This window comes from Somniosus microcephalus, chromosome 11 (genome assembly GCF_052327205.1).
Source record: "Somniosus microcephalus isolate GS21.2 chromosome 11, FLI_Smic_1.0, whole genome shotgun sequence".
Taxonomy (NCBI): domain Eukaryota; kingdom Metazoa; phylum Chordata; class Chondrichthyes; order Squaliformes; family Somniosidae; genus Somniosus; species Somniosus microcephalus.
The window spans coordinates 193,157,065-193,172,310 of NC_140997.1; the positions used below are offsets into that span (position 1 = coordinate 193,157,065).

The 15,246-nt window shown below is 41.7% G+C and overlaps 1 protein-coding gene across 17 annotated transcripts in view; it reads right to left on the reverse strand.

Annotated features, from left to right (window-relative positions):
• The window catches only part of slmapa (sarcolemma associated protein a), a 222,540-nt gene that overhangs the window by 78,135 nt on the left and 129,159 nt on the right, over positions 1–15,246 (reverse strand). For 12 of the 17 annotated variants that reach the window (XM_086001576.1, XM_086001573.1, XM_086001588.1 and 9 more), the window contains one exon: positions 13,499–13,573. The exons of the other annotated variants lie outside the window; for them this stretch is intronic. In XM_086001576.1, coding sequence (XP_085857702.1) covers positions 13,499–13,573 — 75 coding nt within the window. The remainder of the gene's footprint in view (positions 1–13,498; positions 13,574–15,246) is intronic. 17 annotated transcript variants of the gene reach the window in all.

Below are 15,246 nucleotides of genomic sequence, written 5' to 3' on the forward strand. Positions count from 1 at the left end.
GTGCAACATACAGGTAACACCAGGATGGCATAAGTCAGTATGAAGATCCGCCAGAGTCGAAGTTGACATAGAAGAGCAGAATGCCCGCGTGAGGGTATCCGGGGCCACATTCTCTTTGCTGGGTCGATAATGTATGGTGTATCCAAAGGCGGCCAATTCCATCCTCCAGAGTTGTATTTTGTTATTCTTGATCTTAGTGCATTTCCGGTTATCCAGCATAAAGGCCACGGAGCACTGATCAGTTATAAGTGTGAAATGGTGACGAGCGAGAAAATGACTCCATTTACATACCGCTTCGATGATGGCCGTAGCCTCCTTCTCGACAGGAGGATAATGGAGCTCGCTACCCTGCAACGTTCTGGACAGATATGCAACGGGTCGACTACCTTGATTCAAGGTAGCAGAGATTGCCACATCCGATGCATCGCACTCGACCACGAAAGGAAGATTTTCATCAATGGAACGAAGCGTGGCTTTTTCCAGTTGTCGCTTGGAGGTTGAAAGCTGAACTAGCCGTTGCCTCTAATGGAAATGACTTCGCGTGAAGCAGGGGCTGGATCTTGTCGGAGAAGTGGGGTATCCACTTCCCATAATAGGCGAATATGCCGAGTGCCCGACGAAGAGAGCCGAGATTCGTGGGGGAGGGAGCTCCTGAAGCGGACGAAGTCGCTCCGGATCCGGTTTGATGACACCGTTGCCCACCCAGTAGCCAAGGATGTTGACTGATGGTACTGATTTCACAGATTTGGACTCATTTAAGGTTAAGTTGCGACGACGGAGAACGTCAAAAAATTTCTGGAGGTTGGCATCATGCTCCTTCTGGTCATGACCAGCAATGGTGATATTATCCAGATATGGAAAAGTGTCCGTTAAGTTCTCCTGTTTGACTAGGCTATCCATTGCCCGTTGAAAGACGGCCACCCCATTGGTGACCCCAAATGGAAGGCGACAAAACTGGTAAAGCCGACCATTGGCCTCAAAGGCTGTATACTTTTTGTCAGCGTCCTTTAACGTCACTTGATGATATGCGCTCTTGAAATCAAAAGTTGAAAATACCTTGTAGTTGGCAAGGTTATTGACCATGTCATCGATGCATGGTAGTGGGTAGGCATCCAGGTCGGTATACTGGTTAATAGTTTGCGAGTAATCAATGCAAAGACGTTTCTTGTGTTGCTTCAGAGGATTTTTAACAACGACGACTTGAGCCCACCAGGAAGATGAACATGGCTCAATGATACCGTCAGCTGGAAGGCGAGAGATTTCTGTCTCGATAAAGGATCGATCATCTTGGCTGAAACGTCGTGATTTAGTGACTATGGGCTTACATCGGGGGGAAAGATTGGCAAACAAGGAGGGCTCGTCGAGCGAAGCCGCCGAAAGCGCACAAAACAGTACTTTGGAAATAGTAAGCTCCAGCTTTGACCCTCCAAACTCAAAAGTGAGTCTTTTGTGTTGTTTCTGGAAATCCTGTCCCAGGAGCACATCACTGCATAGGTTCTTGAGCACCCCGAGCTGGGTGGAGAAATAAGTGCGGCCATTGAGAATAAGGTCGACAAAAGCCGGAAGAATTGGTGGTCAGTGTCATCAGAGCCATTCCAATTTCCCTGTCCGAGGAGTAAATACGCAGTTTTAACTTACTGACAGCCTGCTCACTAATGAAGCTGTCAGAGCTGCATGAGTTGATTAGTGCACTCAAAATGTGTCCATTTACCAAAACCTTCGTGGCTACATGGGACAGACTTTGGGGAAAAACAGCTGTGATGGGAGGAGGGGCACTTTTATCCTTGATAGCTGTAACCTTAGTAGTGGTTCTTGGGGGAGGAGCAGTTTTATAGATTGCAGCTGTAACCTTAGTAGTGGCTCTTGGGGGAGGAGCAGTTTTATAGATAGTAGCTGCAAAACTAACAGGAGCTCTCGACTGGTATACCTTAGAAAAGTGGCCTTTCTTACGAACAGCGGCTCTTGACTGGCATACGTTAGAAAAGTGACCTTTCTTGCTGCAATGATTGCAGGTCGCGTTACGAGGACAAAATTTCCTATAATGGAATGCACCTCCACAGAAGAAACACTTCCTTCCAGATTGCCAAGATGCCGCTCGGGTGGGGTCGTCATCAGTGTAGGTTTCTCGGGTAGGGTTGTCAGCAGCCAGGTTGGAGTCGTCATCCGTGAGGGCTTCCGCCCGAGGCCTATCGAAAGAGTCACTAAAAGTGATAGCAGCAGCCCGTGCACATGGTGAAAGATAGGTGTCTGCATTCCTCTTTGCTAAGTCCAGAGAACATGCCTGGTCATAGGCAGCCTGTAACTTGAGGGTTTTATTCTCCAACAGACGCTGATGTATGAGGAGACGCAATCCCATTAATAAAGGAATCACGAATTAACTCCTCCTGGTACTGCTCAGCTGTAACAGCTTTAAGATTACAATCCTTGCTGAGCCTGCAAAGTTTCTGAAGGAATTCGTCAAGTGATTCCCCGGGTTGTTGTCGAGTTTGGCCAGTAGATGCCGAGCAAAAATTTCATTTGGGGACTTGACATATAGCTGCTGTAGTATTTGGATAGCGGCGTCATAGTCTACACAGTCTTCGATATAATCAAACACATGAGGGGATACATAATTAGCAAGCATTCGTAACTTGTTAGGAACATTCTCACCACACTCCTCAAGGAAGTTGCTAAAGGTACGATACCAGTGTTTCCATACCTTAGTGGCTGTAACTGAATTCGGGTCCAGGTCGAGACGGGCGGGTCTGAGTAGTTTCTCCATGATGGATCGATTACTTGTCTGAGTTCCCTTCTACGGTTCGAGTCGTAGCTGGCTGTTCCCGAATCACCCAAAGTGTGGAGTCGATATCAAGTTGATTAAATTGACGTAACAAAACTCACTACGCACTTGGTTTGAGCATAAAGCAAGGCTTTAATCAACTTGTTTCAGAACATGGAGGTCTAGTTGTACTTCACTAGTTCCTTGTCTTACAAAGTGTCCCTGGCAAGCTGGGCCCACGCCCGAGTATTTATACTCCTTGGACGGCGCCACCAGCTGGCCGTCCAGCGTTATTTCACGAGTAGTTTCTTGATGAATGATAAGATTTATAACACCGGGATATATGCTCGACATGAGCCTCCTCCCACTAGACTTCATCTAATCCATCAACATACCCTTCCATTCCTTTGTCCCTCATGTACGTATCTAGCTTCCTTTTAAATGCATCTATGCTATTAGTCTCAACTATTTCATGCGGTAACAAGTTCCACATTCTCACCACTCTGGGTAAAGAGGTTTCTTCTGAATGCCCTATTGAATTTATTAGTGATATCTTATACTTATGACGCCTAGTTTTGGACTCCCCCACAACTGGAAACATCTTCTCTACATCTACCCAATCAAACCCCCTTCATATTTTTTTAAGACCGCTATTCGGTCACCCCTCAGCCTTTTCTTCTCTCGAGAAAAGAGCCCCAGCCTGTTCAGTCTTTCTCGATAGTTATAAGTACCTTTCAATTCTGGTATCATACCGATAACGATAAGGGAATTAAGGGTTATGGAGAACGGGTGGGGAAGTGGAGTTGAGGCCAAGATCAGATCAGCCATGATCTTATTGAATGGCGGAGCAGTTTTCAGGGGCCAAATGGCCTACTCCTGCTCCTATTTCTTATGTTCTTATACTTGTGAATCTTTTTTGCACCTTCTCCAGTACCTCTATATCCTTTCTGTAATATGGAGACCAGATTGCATAGTACTCTGTGTGGTATAACCAAGGTTCTACGTAAGTTTAACAACTTTTTTGCTGGAACAGATTTTATGTTTACTGTTTAGAAAATGTTAGCATAAACCTCTCAATCTCAGTGCCAATTAAGATACTTTTGAGGTTATAACGAGCTGAAAACTCACATGAGATTACCTGAAATATAGACTTTGTATCTAGAGTAAAAGGGTGGGAGAGGCACAATAACTGAACATCCCCTTTACAGAAATCCCAGAACCCCATTTTTATGTGCAGTAAATTCCATTAATACAAAGGTGTGTAGGAGCTGTGGGGGCTTACAAACAGCAAGTCCTGGTATGCTCTTTCAATGGACAGTCTTGCAATCAAACAAACATTTCTGGAACTTGTCGGCACAGGTGTATGATGGCAGCTGCCTGTTGCTGTTACCCGCAAACTAGAGGCTCGGGTTTCACGCATAGGCACAGGCCTCTGAAAAAAGGCACTTACTGGCATTTGCAACATTATTGTATAAATACTTTTAATCAGTTTCTTCTAAGTTGTTTTTTTTTGTCTTTATTATGTAACAAATCTTATTTCCAGCTTAGCGGACAACTAAAGATGGCTGCCAGAAGGATTTTCAATCATCAAAATTTAATTGATTTGATTTGTACACCTCTTTTTAAATTGATAGTTGTTACTGACTGCTCATTTTTGCTTTGTAGTTTTTGGAACTTCGTGATCGGCAGTTTTCATTCGCGTTTGTTTCTTGCAGATTGGTATGCTGTCTCTGCTGTTAAATTGAGCCAAAATTTGCAAGTGTGATACAGTAATTTGCATATAGACAGCCTTGATGTCCACGGTATGATGAACAAAATGCACATGATAAACACTTTTTTAAATATAGATTTATCGTAGAATCATAGCATAACATAGCACAGAAGGAGGCCATTTGGGCCATTGTGCCTGTGTCAGCTCTTTGGCAGAACTATCCAGTTAGTCCCACTGCCCTGCTCTTTCCCCATATCACTAATTTTTTCCCTTCAAGTATTTATCCCATTCCCTTTTGAAAGTTACTATTGAATCTGCTTCCACCACCTTTTCAGGCAGTGCATTTCAGATCACAACAACTCGCTGCATAAAAAATATTTTCCTCATGTAACCTCTGGTTGTTTTGCCAGTCACCTTATGTGTACCTACCGTTCTGCCACTGGAAACTGTTTCTCCTTATTTACTCCATCAAAACTGTTCATAATTTTGAACACCTCTATCAAATCTCCTCTTAACCTTCTCTACTCCAAGGAGAACAACCCCAGCTTCTCCAGATAACTTAAGTCCCACATCCCTGGTACCATTCCAGTAAATCTCTTCTCCACCCTCTTTAAGGCCTCGACATCCTTCCCAAAACGTGGCGCCCAGAATTGAACACAATACTACAGTTGAGGCCTGACCAGTGTTTTATAAAGGTTTAGCACAACGTCCTGGCTTTTGTATTCTATGCCTCAATTTATAAAGCCAAGGATCCCATATGCTTTTTTTTTTTTTTTTTAAAAAGCCTTCTCAACTTGCCCTGCCACCTTCAAAGATTTGTGTACATACACACAGAGGTCCTTCTGTTCTTGCATCCACTTTAAAATTGTACCATTTAGTTTATATTGCCTCTCCTCATTCTTCCTACCAAAATGCATCACTTCACACTTCTCTGCATTAAATTTCATTTGCCGTGTGTCTGCCCATGTCCTCCTGAAGTCTGTTACTATCCTTATTGTTTACTACATTTCTGAGTTTTGTGTGATCTGCAAACTTTGAAATGGTGCCCTGTATACCAAAGTCCAGTTGATTAATATATATCAGAAAGAGGAGTGGTCCGAATACTGACCCCTGGGGAATACCACTGTATACTTCCCTCCAGTCAGAAAAACAACCATTCACCACTACACTTTGCTTTCTGTCCCTGAGCCAATTTCGTATCCACACCACCAGTGTCCTTTTAATCCTGTGGGCTTTAATTTTGCTAACAAGTCTATTATGATGTATCATATATAGGTGTTAATTCTCTCATGTCTCAGAAAAAGTGGGCACCCATGAAATAGACAGCCAGAAACAAGTTCCCAGTCAACACTACTTGAAAGACTGCATCTTGGAGAAGTCCAGTTGTTAACTGATGTAATGACATGGCAGTAATGGACAAGGAAAAAGAGACAAAAATGATATGCACTGTTCTTTGAAAGAGATGGGGAATGGGGTGGGGGAGAAAGAGAGTGTATGCTGAAGAATGACATTAAAACAGAAATCTAATTGAGAAGAAACCCAAGTTAAAATGGGATACATGGGTGGTTTGTTTTAGGAACTATCAGAAAAGGCTTCAGGGCAACTGGAGGTGGGCAATAAACGCCGGCCTTCGCAGTGACACCCACATCACTTGATTAAATTTAATAATGACTTCTTTAACCTTTACGCAAACTGGTATAGTCCAGACTCTGCCATTTCAGTCTCAATAAGTCTACGGAATCACTTTACCTGCAGATCTCAAATAAAATTTAACTGCAATAACATGCTTGTCAAGTGAAATATCATAATTTTAGGGTTGGAGTGAAAACCCACCCTGAAGATGTTGTTCACACCTTGAAACTTTCTTTTATGTGTGGAACCTAAACTCAAATTTTTTTTAGTTGAGTAGGAGCTGTGTTGAACCAAGTTAAGCTGGACAAATCAGCATACCTCATTCAATAGTACCACATAACCCGAGACAATTGCTTCAGATTGCATCAGGGTCTTAAAACACTGACTACCAGCGTGGAACCAGTGGCCGGCATGCAGAACCACATGGTTGAGCAGGCTTGTGACCCAACTTTGGTGAAACTGAGACACTCCGAGGATCCCCATACCTTTTCCGTAGCCATGCAAATTATTGTAGAATGTTACTTGACTGTCGTCTCTTTCCTGGAATGTTCGAGGGGATTCCCTATATACATTTTTTCCCATCTGACCTTGAGCTGGAGATAACAATAACATGCAAGGTCTTCCTTTTAAAAAAAATAAAATAATAATTCTCGGGAAGTGGGCATTGCTGGAAAGGCCGGCATTTATTGCCCATCCCCTTTTGCCCGGAGACAGTAGTGGTGAGCCTTCTTGAATCACTGCAATCGATACTAAATGGCTTGCTGGATCACTTCAGAGGGCAGTTAAAAGTGGTGTGGGACTGGAGTTACATACAGGTCAGACTGGGTAAGGATTTCAGGTTTGTTCACCTAAAGGACATTAATGAACCAGTTGGGTTTTTATGACAATCTGACAGCTTCATGGTCACATTTACTTATTTTCAGTTTTTAAAAAAAAATCCCAAATGCAAACTGTCAAACTGCCATGGTTGGATTTGAACTGATGTTCTCTGGATTATTAGACCAGGCCTCTGGATTACTAGTCCAATAACACAACCACGACACTGCTGTATTCGTACTTGCACTTGGAGAATTTAGGCAACCTTATCATTGGAGTAAGTTACAGTGAACAAAATGGTCTTATGGAGCCCTCTGCTAAGTTTAAATTAGGCTTCACACTTGCCAGGTGCCACAAGATAGGGTAGGGATGTGCTATAGGTTTCAGGCACTGAGAGGGATCTGTGACATTCCAAGTAAGTTTCAAAAGCAGGAGCCAACATCAACTGGAGCCTGAGGATGACTCAACACCTGTCAAATCAATAGAAGCATCAAGCAAGGAAACTGACATTAATTAACAAGCAAAAATGAAACTTGATAGAAACTTTTAGAACATATGAAATAGGAGCAGGAGTAGGCCATTTGGCCCCTCGCGCCTGCTCCGCCATTCAATAAGATCATGGCTGATCTGATCTTGGCCCCAACTCCACTTTCCCGCCCGCTCCCCATTACCCTTGACTCCACTGTAGTTCAAATATCTATCTGTCTCTGCCTTGAATATATTCAGTGACTCCGCCTCCACAGCTCTGTGGGGTAGAGAATTCCAAAGATTCACGACCCTCTGAAAGAAGAAATTCCTCCTCATCTCTGTCTTAAATGGGTGACCCCTTATTCTGAAACTATGCCCCCTAGTTCTAGATTCCCCCATGAGGGGAAACATCCTCCCTGCATCTACCCTGTCAAGCCCCCTCAGAAACTTGTGTGTTTCAATAAGATCACCTCTCATTCTTCTAAACTCCAATGAGTATAGGCTCAACCTGCTCAACCTTTCTTCATAAGACAACCCCTTCATCTCAGGAATCAACCTAGTGAACCTTCTCTGAACTGCCTCCAATGCAAGTATATCCCTCCTTAAATAAGGAGACCAAAACTACATGCAGTACTCCAGATGTGGTCAGTAGTTATAGCAAGACGTCCCTACTTTTATACTCCACCCTGCTTGCAATAAAGGCCAATAGTCCATTTGCCTTCCTAGTTATTTGCTGTACCTACATGCTAACTTTTTGTGTTTCATGTATGATGACACCCAGATCCCCCTGTACCACAGCATTTTGTAGTCTCTCTCTATTTAAATAATCATTTGCTTTTTTACTCTACCTACCAAAGTGGATAACCTCACATTTTCCCATATTATACTCCATCTGCCAAATTTCTGCCCACTCACTTAACCTATCTATATCCCTTTGCCGACTCTGTGTCCTCCTCACAACTTGCTTTCCCACCTATCTTTGTATCATCAGCAAATTTGGCTACAGTACAATCAGTCCCTTCATCCAAGTCATTAATATAGATTGTAAATAGTTGAGGCCCAAACACTGATCCCTGTGGCACCCCACTAGTTACAGTTTGCCAACCTAAAAATTACCCATTTATTGTTTTCTGTTAGTTAGCCAATCCTCTATCCAATCTAACATATTATCCCCAACCCCGTGAGCTCTTATCTTGTGCAGTAACCTTTTATATGGCAATTATCGAATGCCTTCTGGAAATCAAAATACACTACATCTACTGGTTCCCCTTTATCCACCCTGCTCTTTACATCCTCAAAGAACTCTAGTAAATTTGTCAAACACGATTTCCCTTTCATAAAACCATGTTGACTCTGCATGGTTGTATTATGATTTTCTAAATGTCCTGCTATTACTTCCTTAATAATGGATTCCAGCATTTTCTCAATGACAGATGTTAGGCTAACTGGCCTATAGTTTCCTGCTTTCTGTCTCCCTTCTTTCTTAAATAGGGGCGTTACATTTGCGGTTTTCCAATCCGCTGGGACCTCTCCAGAATCAAGGGAAGTTTGGTAGACCAACGCATACATTATCTCTGCAGCCACTTCTTTTAAGACCCTAGGATGCAGGCCATCAGGTCCAGGGGACTTGTCAGCCTTTAGTCCCATTAGTTTGCCTAGTCATTTTTCTCTAGTGATAGTGATTGTTTCAAGTTCCTCCCTCCCTATAGTCCCTTGAATATCAATTATTATTGGGATGCTTTTAGTGTCTTCTACCGTGAAGACCGATACAAAATATTTGTTCAAAGTCTCTGCCATTTCCCCGTTTCCCCATTATTATTTCCCCAATCTCATCCTCTAAGGGAACAACATTTACTTTAGCTACTCTCTTCCTTTTTATATACCTGTAGAAGCTCTTACTGTCTGTTTTTATATTTTTTGCCAGTTCACTCTCAATCTATCTTCTCCCTTTTACTATTTTTTTAGTCATCCTTTGCTGGTTTCTAAAAATTTCCCAATCCTCTGGCCTATCATTAATCTTCGCAACATTGTATGCCTTTTCTTTCAATTTGATACCATCCTTAACTTCCTTAGTTAGCCACGGATGGTTCATCCTTCTCATAGAGTCTTTCTTTTTCACTGGAATAAACCTTTGCTGAGAGTTATGAAATGTCTCCTTAAATGTCTACCACTGCTTATCTACCGTCTTACCCTTTAATCTATTTTCCCAGTCCACTTTAGCCAACTCTGTCTTCATACTTTTGTAATTGCCTTTAATTAAATTTAGGACACTAGTTTCAGACCAAAGTTTCTCACCCTCAATCTGAATTTGAAATTCTATCATGCTATGATCACTCTTCCCCAGAGGATCCTTTACTATGAGATCATTAATTAATCCTGTCTCATTACACATTACCAGATCTAAAATAGCCTGCTCCCTGGTTGGCTCCACAACGTATTGTTCGAAGAAACCATCCCGAATACACTCTATGAACTCGTCCTCAAGGCGACCGTTGCCAATTTGATTTGTCCAATCTATATGAAGATTAAAATCGCCCATGATTATTGCAGTACCTTTCTTATAAGAAGCCTCTTACGGAACTGTGAGAATACCATCTATTTATTAAAAGTCCTGTTTGTTAATGCACATCCCGTCAGGTAACACTTGCTTCCTGCAACACACTCCTGTCCCAATTAAACTTGCCGATCCATTTGCTTACCTCTCCAAGGCTAGTTTCAGGATAGGTGGGCACCACTGCTTAGTTACTTTTGAGACCTCTCAGCTATATCTGGAGATAGGTCGTGCAATACTACAGCCAGTGTCACAAGATAATTTAGGCAGGTGTTAAGGGCTTTGGGCACCACCTACGTTGGAGGTCTTAAAACCAAGCCAGAGACCCAATGCTACCTGCTCCCTCTCCACCATGACTGGTATCCCCACACCTGGTATGCCACTGCTGCCTGCCTCCCTCCCCCACATCCCCTGAACCTTGAGGACACCCAGAGTGGCAAATATTACTTGGGAAAACTTGTATTTAAAAATACAGCTTCATTTTTATTTTACACATAGTTTTCCTGAGGTCCTTGCTGAAGAAACCTTTATAGCAAACCTCCAATGTCATAACTGGATTACTGCCAGCAATGAATAAGACACCAGCTCAAGGTTTGAATGCTTGGGAATTAGTCAAAAGGGTTTCCTTCGTGACTTGCAAAAACCATGTATCTAAAATAAATATTCAGCTGTGTTTAAAATATTACAAAAGAAAGAATGTGCATTTATATAGCACCTTTAACAACCTCAGGACATCCCAAAGTATTTCACAGCCACTGAAATACTTTTGAAGTGCAGTCACTGTTGTAATGTTGGGAAATGTGGCAGCTAATTTGAGAACAGCAAGCTTCCACAAACAGCAATGAGATAATGACCAGATAATCTGTTTTAGTGATGTTGGTTGAGGGATAAATATAGGCTAGGATACGGGGAGAACTCCCATGCTCTTCTTCGAACAGTGCCATAGGATCTTTTATGTCCATCTGAGAGGGTAGACGGGACCTCAGACAGTGCAGCACTCACTCAGTACTGCACTGAAATGTCAGCCTTAATTATGTGCTCAAGTCTTTGGAATGGGACTTGAACTCACTACCTTTTTATTCAGAGGTGAGAATGCTACCTGAGCCAACGCTGACACCAATACAGGTTTGCCATGTCAATGCTAGAGAAATCCTTTTAAGAAATCTCTCCCCATTATCCACAACTGGACTCCCCTACGCCAAGCACCGATGTCTTTCATCAGCACTATTATGCAATCCAACATCTGAATGTTCTCCCATCCCTGAATGTTCCCACACCTTGCCACTTCTATATCCCAAATCTACTCTTGCACCACTGCCACATCCAAACAACCCTTTCTCATTCCAAACAGACTCCCAGTGCTCCCACATCCCAAAACCCCTGTCCTGGTTTTTGCACACACTGAAACCTTCCAATATTTTCATATCCCACAACCCTGCTCCCAAACCCCCAAAACACCCTTCTAAAGCAAACAAACCCACCCCACCCCACAAACTTCTCACTACTGTTACTGCAGTTCCTCCATCCTACCTCCTAGCCTCCGAGACAGAAGGTTTTGGGTTCAAGGCCCACTCCAGAGACTTTAGCACATAACCCAGGCTGACACGGCAGTGCAGTACTGAGGGAGTGTTGCACTGTCGGAGGTGGCGTCTTTCGGATGAGACGTTAAACCGAGGGCCCGTCTGCCCTATCAGGTGGATGTAAAAGATTCCATGACACCATTTTGAAAAAGAGCAGGGGGGTTCTCCCTGGTAGCCTGCTGAATATTTATCCCTCAATCACTATCACTTAAAATAGAATATCTGGTCATTATCTTATTGCTGTTTGTGGTACCTTGTTGTGCGCAAAATTGGCAGCCACATTTACTGCATTGCAGCAGTGCCATCACTTCTAGAAAGTACTTAATTGGCTGTAAAGCACTTTGGGATGTCCTGAGGTTGTGAAAGGCACTCTATTAATCTGCCATATTCCGCTATATTTTGGGAGTTTATAAAAAAAGACAAAATTAACTAGATAGTTAAACAAACTTTAGACAGTAAGCTAGGATTTACAGGTTCCAAACAAATATGCACATCGTCAAAGAATGACTTCAGAAAGATCGCACACACACCTAACAAGGTGCAATTAACTTAATTGCTACAAAACAGTGGTCCTGATATATTGTACATAACATTGCCTACAACTGTGTATCCTGCAACACTCAGGGGATAAGGTAGTATTATTAAATTACAGTGATTTACAGACCTAACCCTGGAAGCTCATCAAATGACAACTCCCAAGGGAACTAACCAATGAAAAGGCAAGTACAGTAATTAACTTCTTGTTCATGTAGCAACAGTCAGCTGCTGTCTTGCAACAGGCTATCAGGATACTCTTCATGGTCTGATTACATGTTAAGGCTTTTCCAATGACTCAATGAGAAGATACACCACAGACTGTGCTGGCCCCAGATTTAATCCATAATATGTGCAGAGTTATATCAGTCTCAGCATCACAAATGACCTCCGCTTTCCTGCGCTTTTGGAGGTGAAACTGCAAATCACCAGTGATTACTGTTCCCTTTTGCTATTAAGTGATTCAGACTAGAAAGTACTCAGGTGTGAATGTCAGCGAAGGACAGAAGCAGGCTTGGCATCTTCATGAAATTGAGTAGCATTCCGACATTGACTGTCTAGGTTTGTACACAAAGAATGGCCACTTGGTTCTTGAGAGTGCTGTCATCGAGGGAACGACATCTATCATGAGTCACTGCCCTGGAGAGGGGTGGGGCAATATTGCACAGAAACTAAACTTTATGACAGCTGCAAATTAGAATTGTAAAAATTGGTGCCTCTAAAACAGTGCAGTAATTAATATCTGTAAAGCGATTGCCACTGTAAACCACTGCAGATAGCACGATAATTGTTACTCCACTGGCCCACCCACATAATTTCCTAGGTCATTATTTCCGTAGATGACACAAAGACATTTAGTAATAAGGTTATCACAGGTGTTAGCGCATGAAATTCTCTTTGAATATTTAATCATGTGCTCTAATCCATTCAAACTCTAAAGTAACATACTGTATCAGACATTTTCCCTTTAATTTTAACTCAGTCGGGTATACTTAACATTAAAAATTGCTTGTGTTATTTATAAATGGCTCCTCTGATGTAATATTTTATGAATGCTAGATGTAGTTATAAAAATAGCCATGTTTCCTTTATTTCCATTATTAAACACATGAAATATTGAACACATGAAAGCATTTAGTTTTACAGTATATACACAGAAGTGTGGAATTATTTTTGTAAACCTTCTGCCTCATCAACATGCACACCAGATCTTGCCTTATTAAGGCTTACTTTCAATGCCATCCGTCATTGTTACAACATGCTCTTAAAATAGCAACGGGAAGTTATTCAGGAAATGTTTTTCTCCTAAAAAGTTGATTAAATTGTGACGAAAATCAGCCCGCAATACATGGAGTTTATCTCGGTTTCTTGAGCACTCCCTTTTTTGGTCAAGAGCTACAACTAGGAATTTGGCAATAGCAACTCATCGCCCCACCTCCAAAACGTACCTTTAAATCTTTCTGAATCATTCTTTAAGACCTCTTCTGTGGTTTGGTTATTTTCTAGATGAGATTCAAAGACACCTAGAAATTTACAGAGTGCAGAAAAATACAACAATATGTTCAGCAAACTAAGTCTGACTTATTGCAACTGGCACTTCTGAAAGCTGTTGGGGGGGGGGGGTGGGGTGGGGGTGGGGAGAGATGAAAGAATGAAACTGTTTCAAACAAAACCATTAAGCTAATAACATCAGCCTAATTCTTTTCCACCTAACTGTGGGATTTAGAGATTTATACTGGAATGCAGTCTTGAAAAGGAATAATGAGAGTCACTGTAAACTGAAAAGATGATCAATTCTAAAATATTAATAGCTGATTACATGAAAAAGAATCTAAACTTTTGATAGGGATATTCAGCTCAATACTGATGTGCATTTCTATCTTTCTTGTTATTGCATGCCAAAAACAGCAGTCATTAAATCATGTAGCACTGTGTACATAGCTTATACAGTTATTTCAAATAGAATATTTTCATTTTGGCTTTAATTCAAAACTTTCATTTTACTCCAATGGTTTTACTTTCTAAATTTTATTAAAATATATTTAGATTGAAAAAGCACAACACAAAACTACATACTAACCAGCGATTCAGCTGGAAGCTTCTTTTCCTTCACTTAAAACTGGAAGTGATGTTCCATGTGGAGAATTTCATAGGCAGTGTAATGCTATGCTGAACAGCTGTGAATTGATAACTATTTAAGAATAGAAGGGTAGATGTTCTTTGCAAATACTTGTGACTACGCACGCTCACTCCAGAGTCTAAAGAGTATTTTTAAAACTGTTTCTTAACAAGCCTATGGAGTTTTTTTATTACACTTAGCCATATTTGGTGCCATTCCTTCTACAGCAATGTAAAAAAGATGACGTTTCTGATTCAAGTTTGATTCACATGGAGCCAAGAACCAATATTCCCAGTTACTGAGTTAAAAAGTAAAAACATGCTTCCTAGCAAATATAGGCAAATCATTTTTTTTTTTTATTTTTTTAAAAAGGCAAAACAGGTGGTTTTCACAGGCACTTTAGGAGGGAGACGGACTAGGCTGCTGTCAGAATTGATCGAGTTCACTGGCCTACAAAAGATTGTGTCTCAGCTGGCTCATAAAACCAGTGAAGCAGTTTTGGCCTCACTGGCCCTTCTGGTTCTTACCCAGCTATTGGGTAAATTATGGTAGCTAGATACAAGTCATGGTATGGCACCTGCCCACCCTGCAGTACTGTTTGCACATGCAAAGCGTGTGCAAATAGGGTGTTGTGTCCTGAGGGATGAAAACAAGGTAGCAGCACAGAGTTCACACAAAGCTCACACAACAGACACATACATACCTTTGATTTTTTCTGCCCTAGCATCACACAATGAAGGGTCATCTGTTGTCTCTCACCAATGAGCATTCTCTCCTGCTCCATTAAACCCTTTAATTTGCTCTCTACCTTATTTTTGCAAATTACCTTTTTCCATTTCTACTGTAAGGCACACACCATCATATCTTAAATTTCATTACATTTATTACAAAGTTGAGAGACTAGTAAAGGTTGGCATTCAGAGAGATTTGGGGGTCCTTGTACATAAATCACAAAGTTAACATGCAGGTACAGCAAGCAATTAGGAAAGCAAATGGTATGTTAGCCTTTATTGCAAGAGTACCAAAGTCTTGCTGTAACTATATAGGGCTTTGGTGAGACCACACCTTGACTATGGT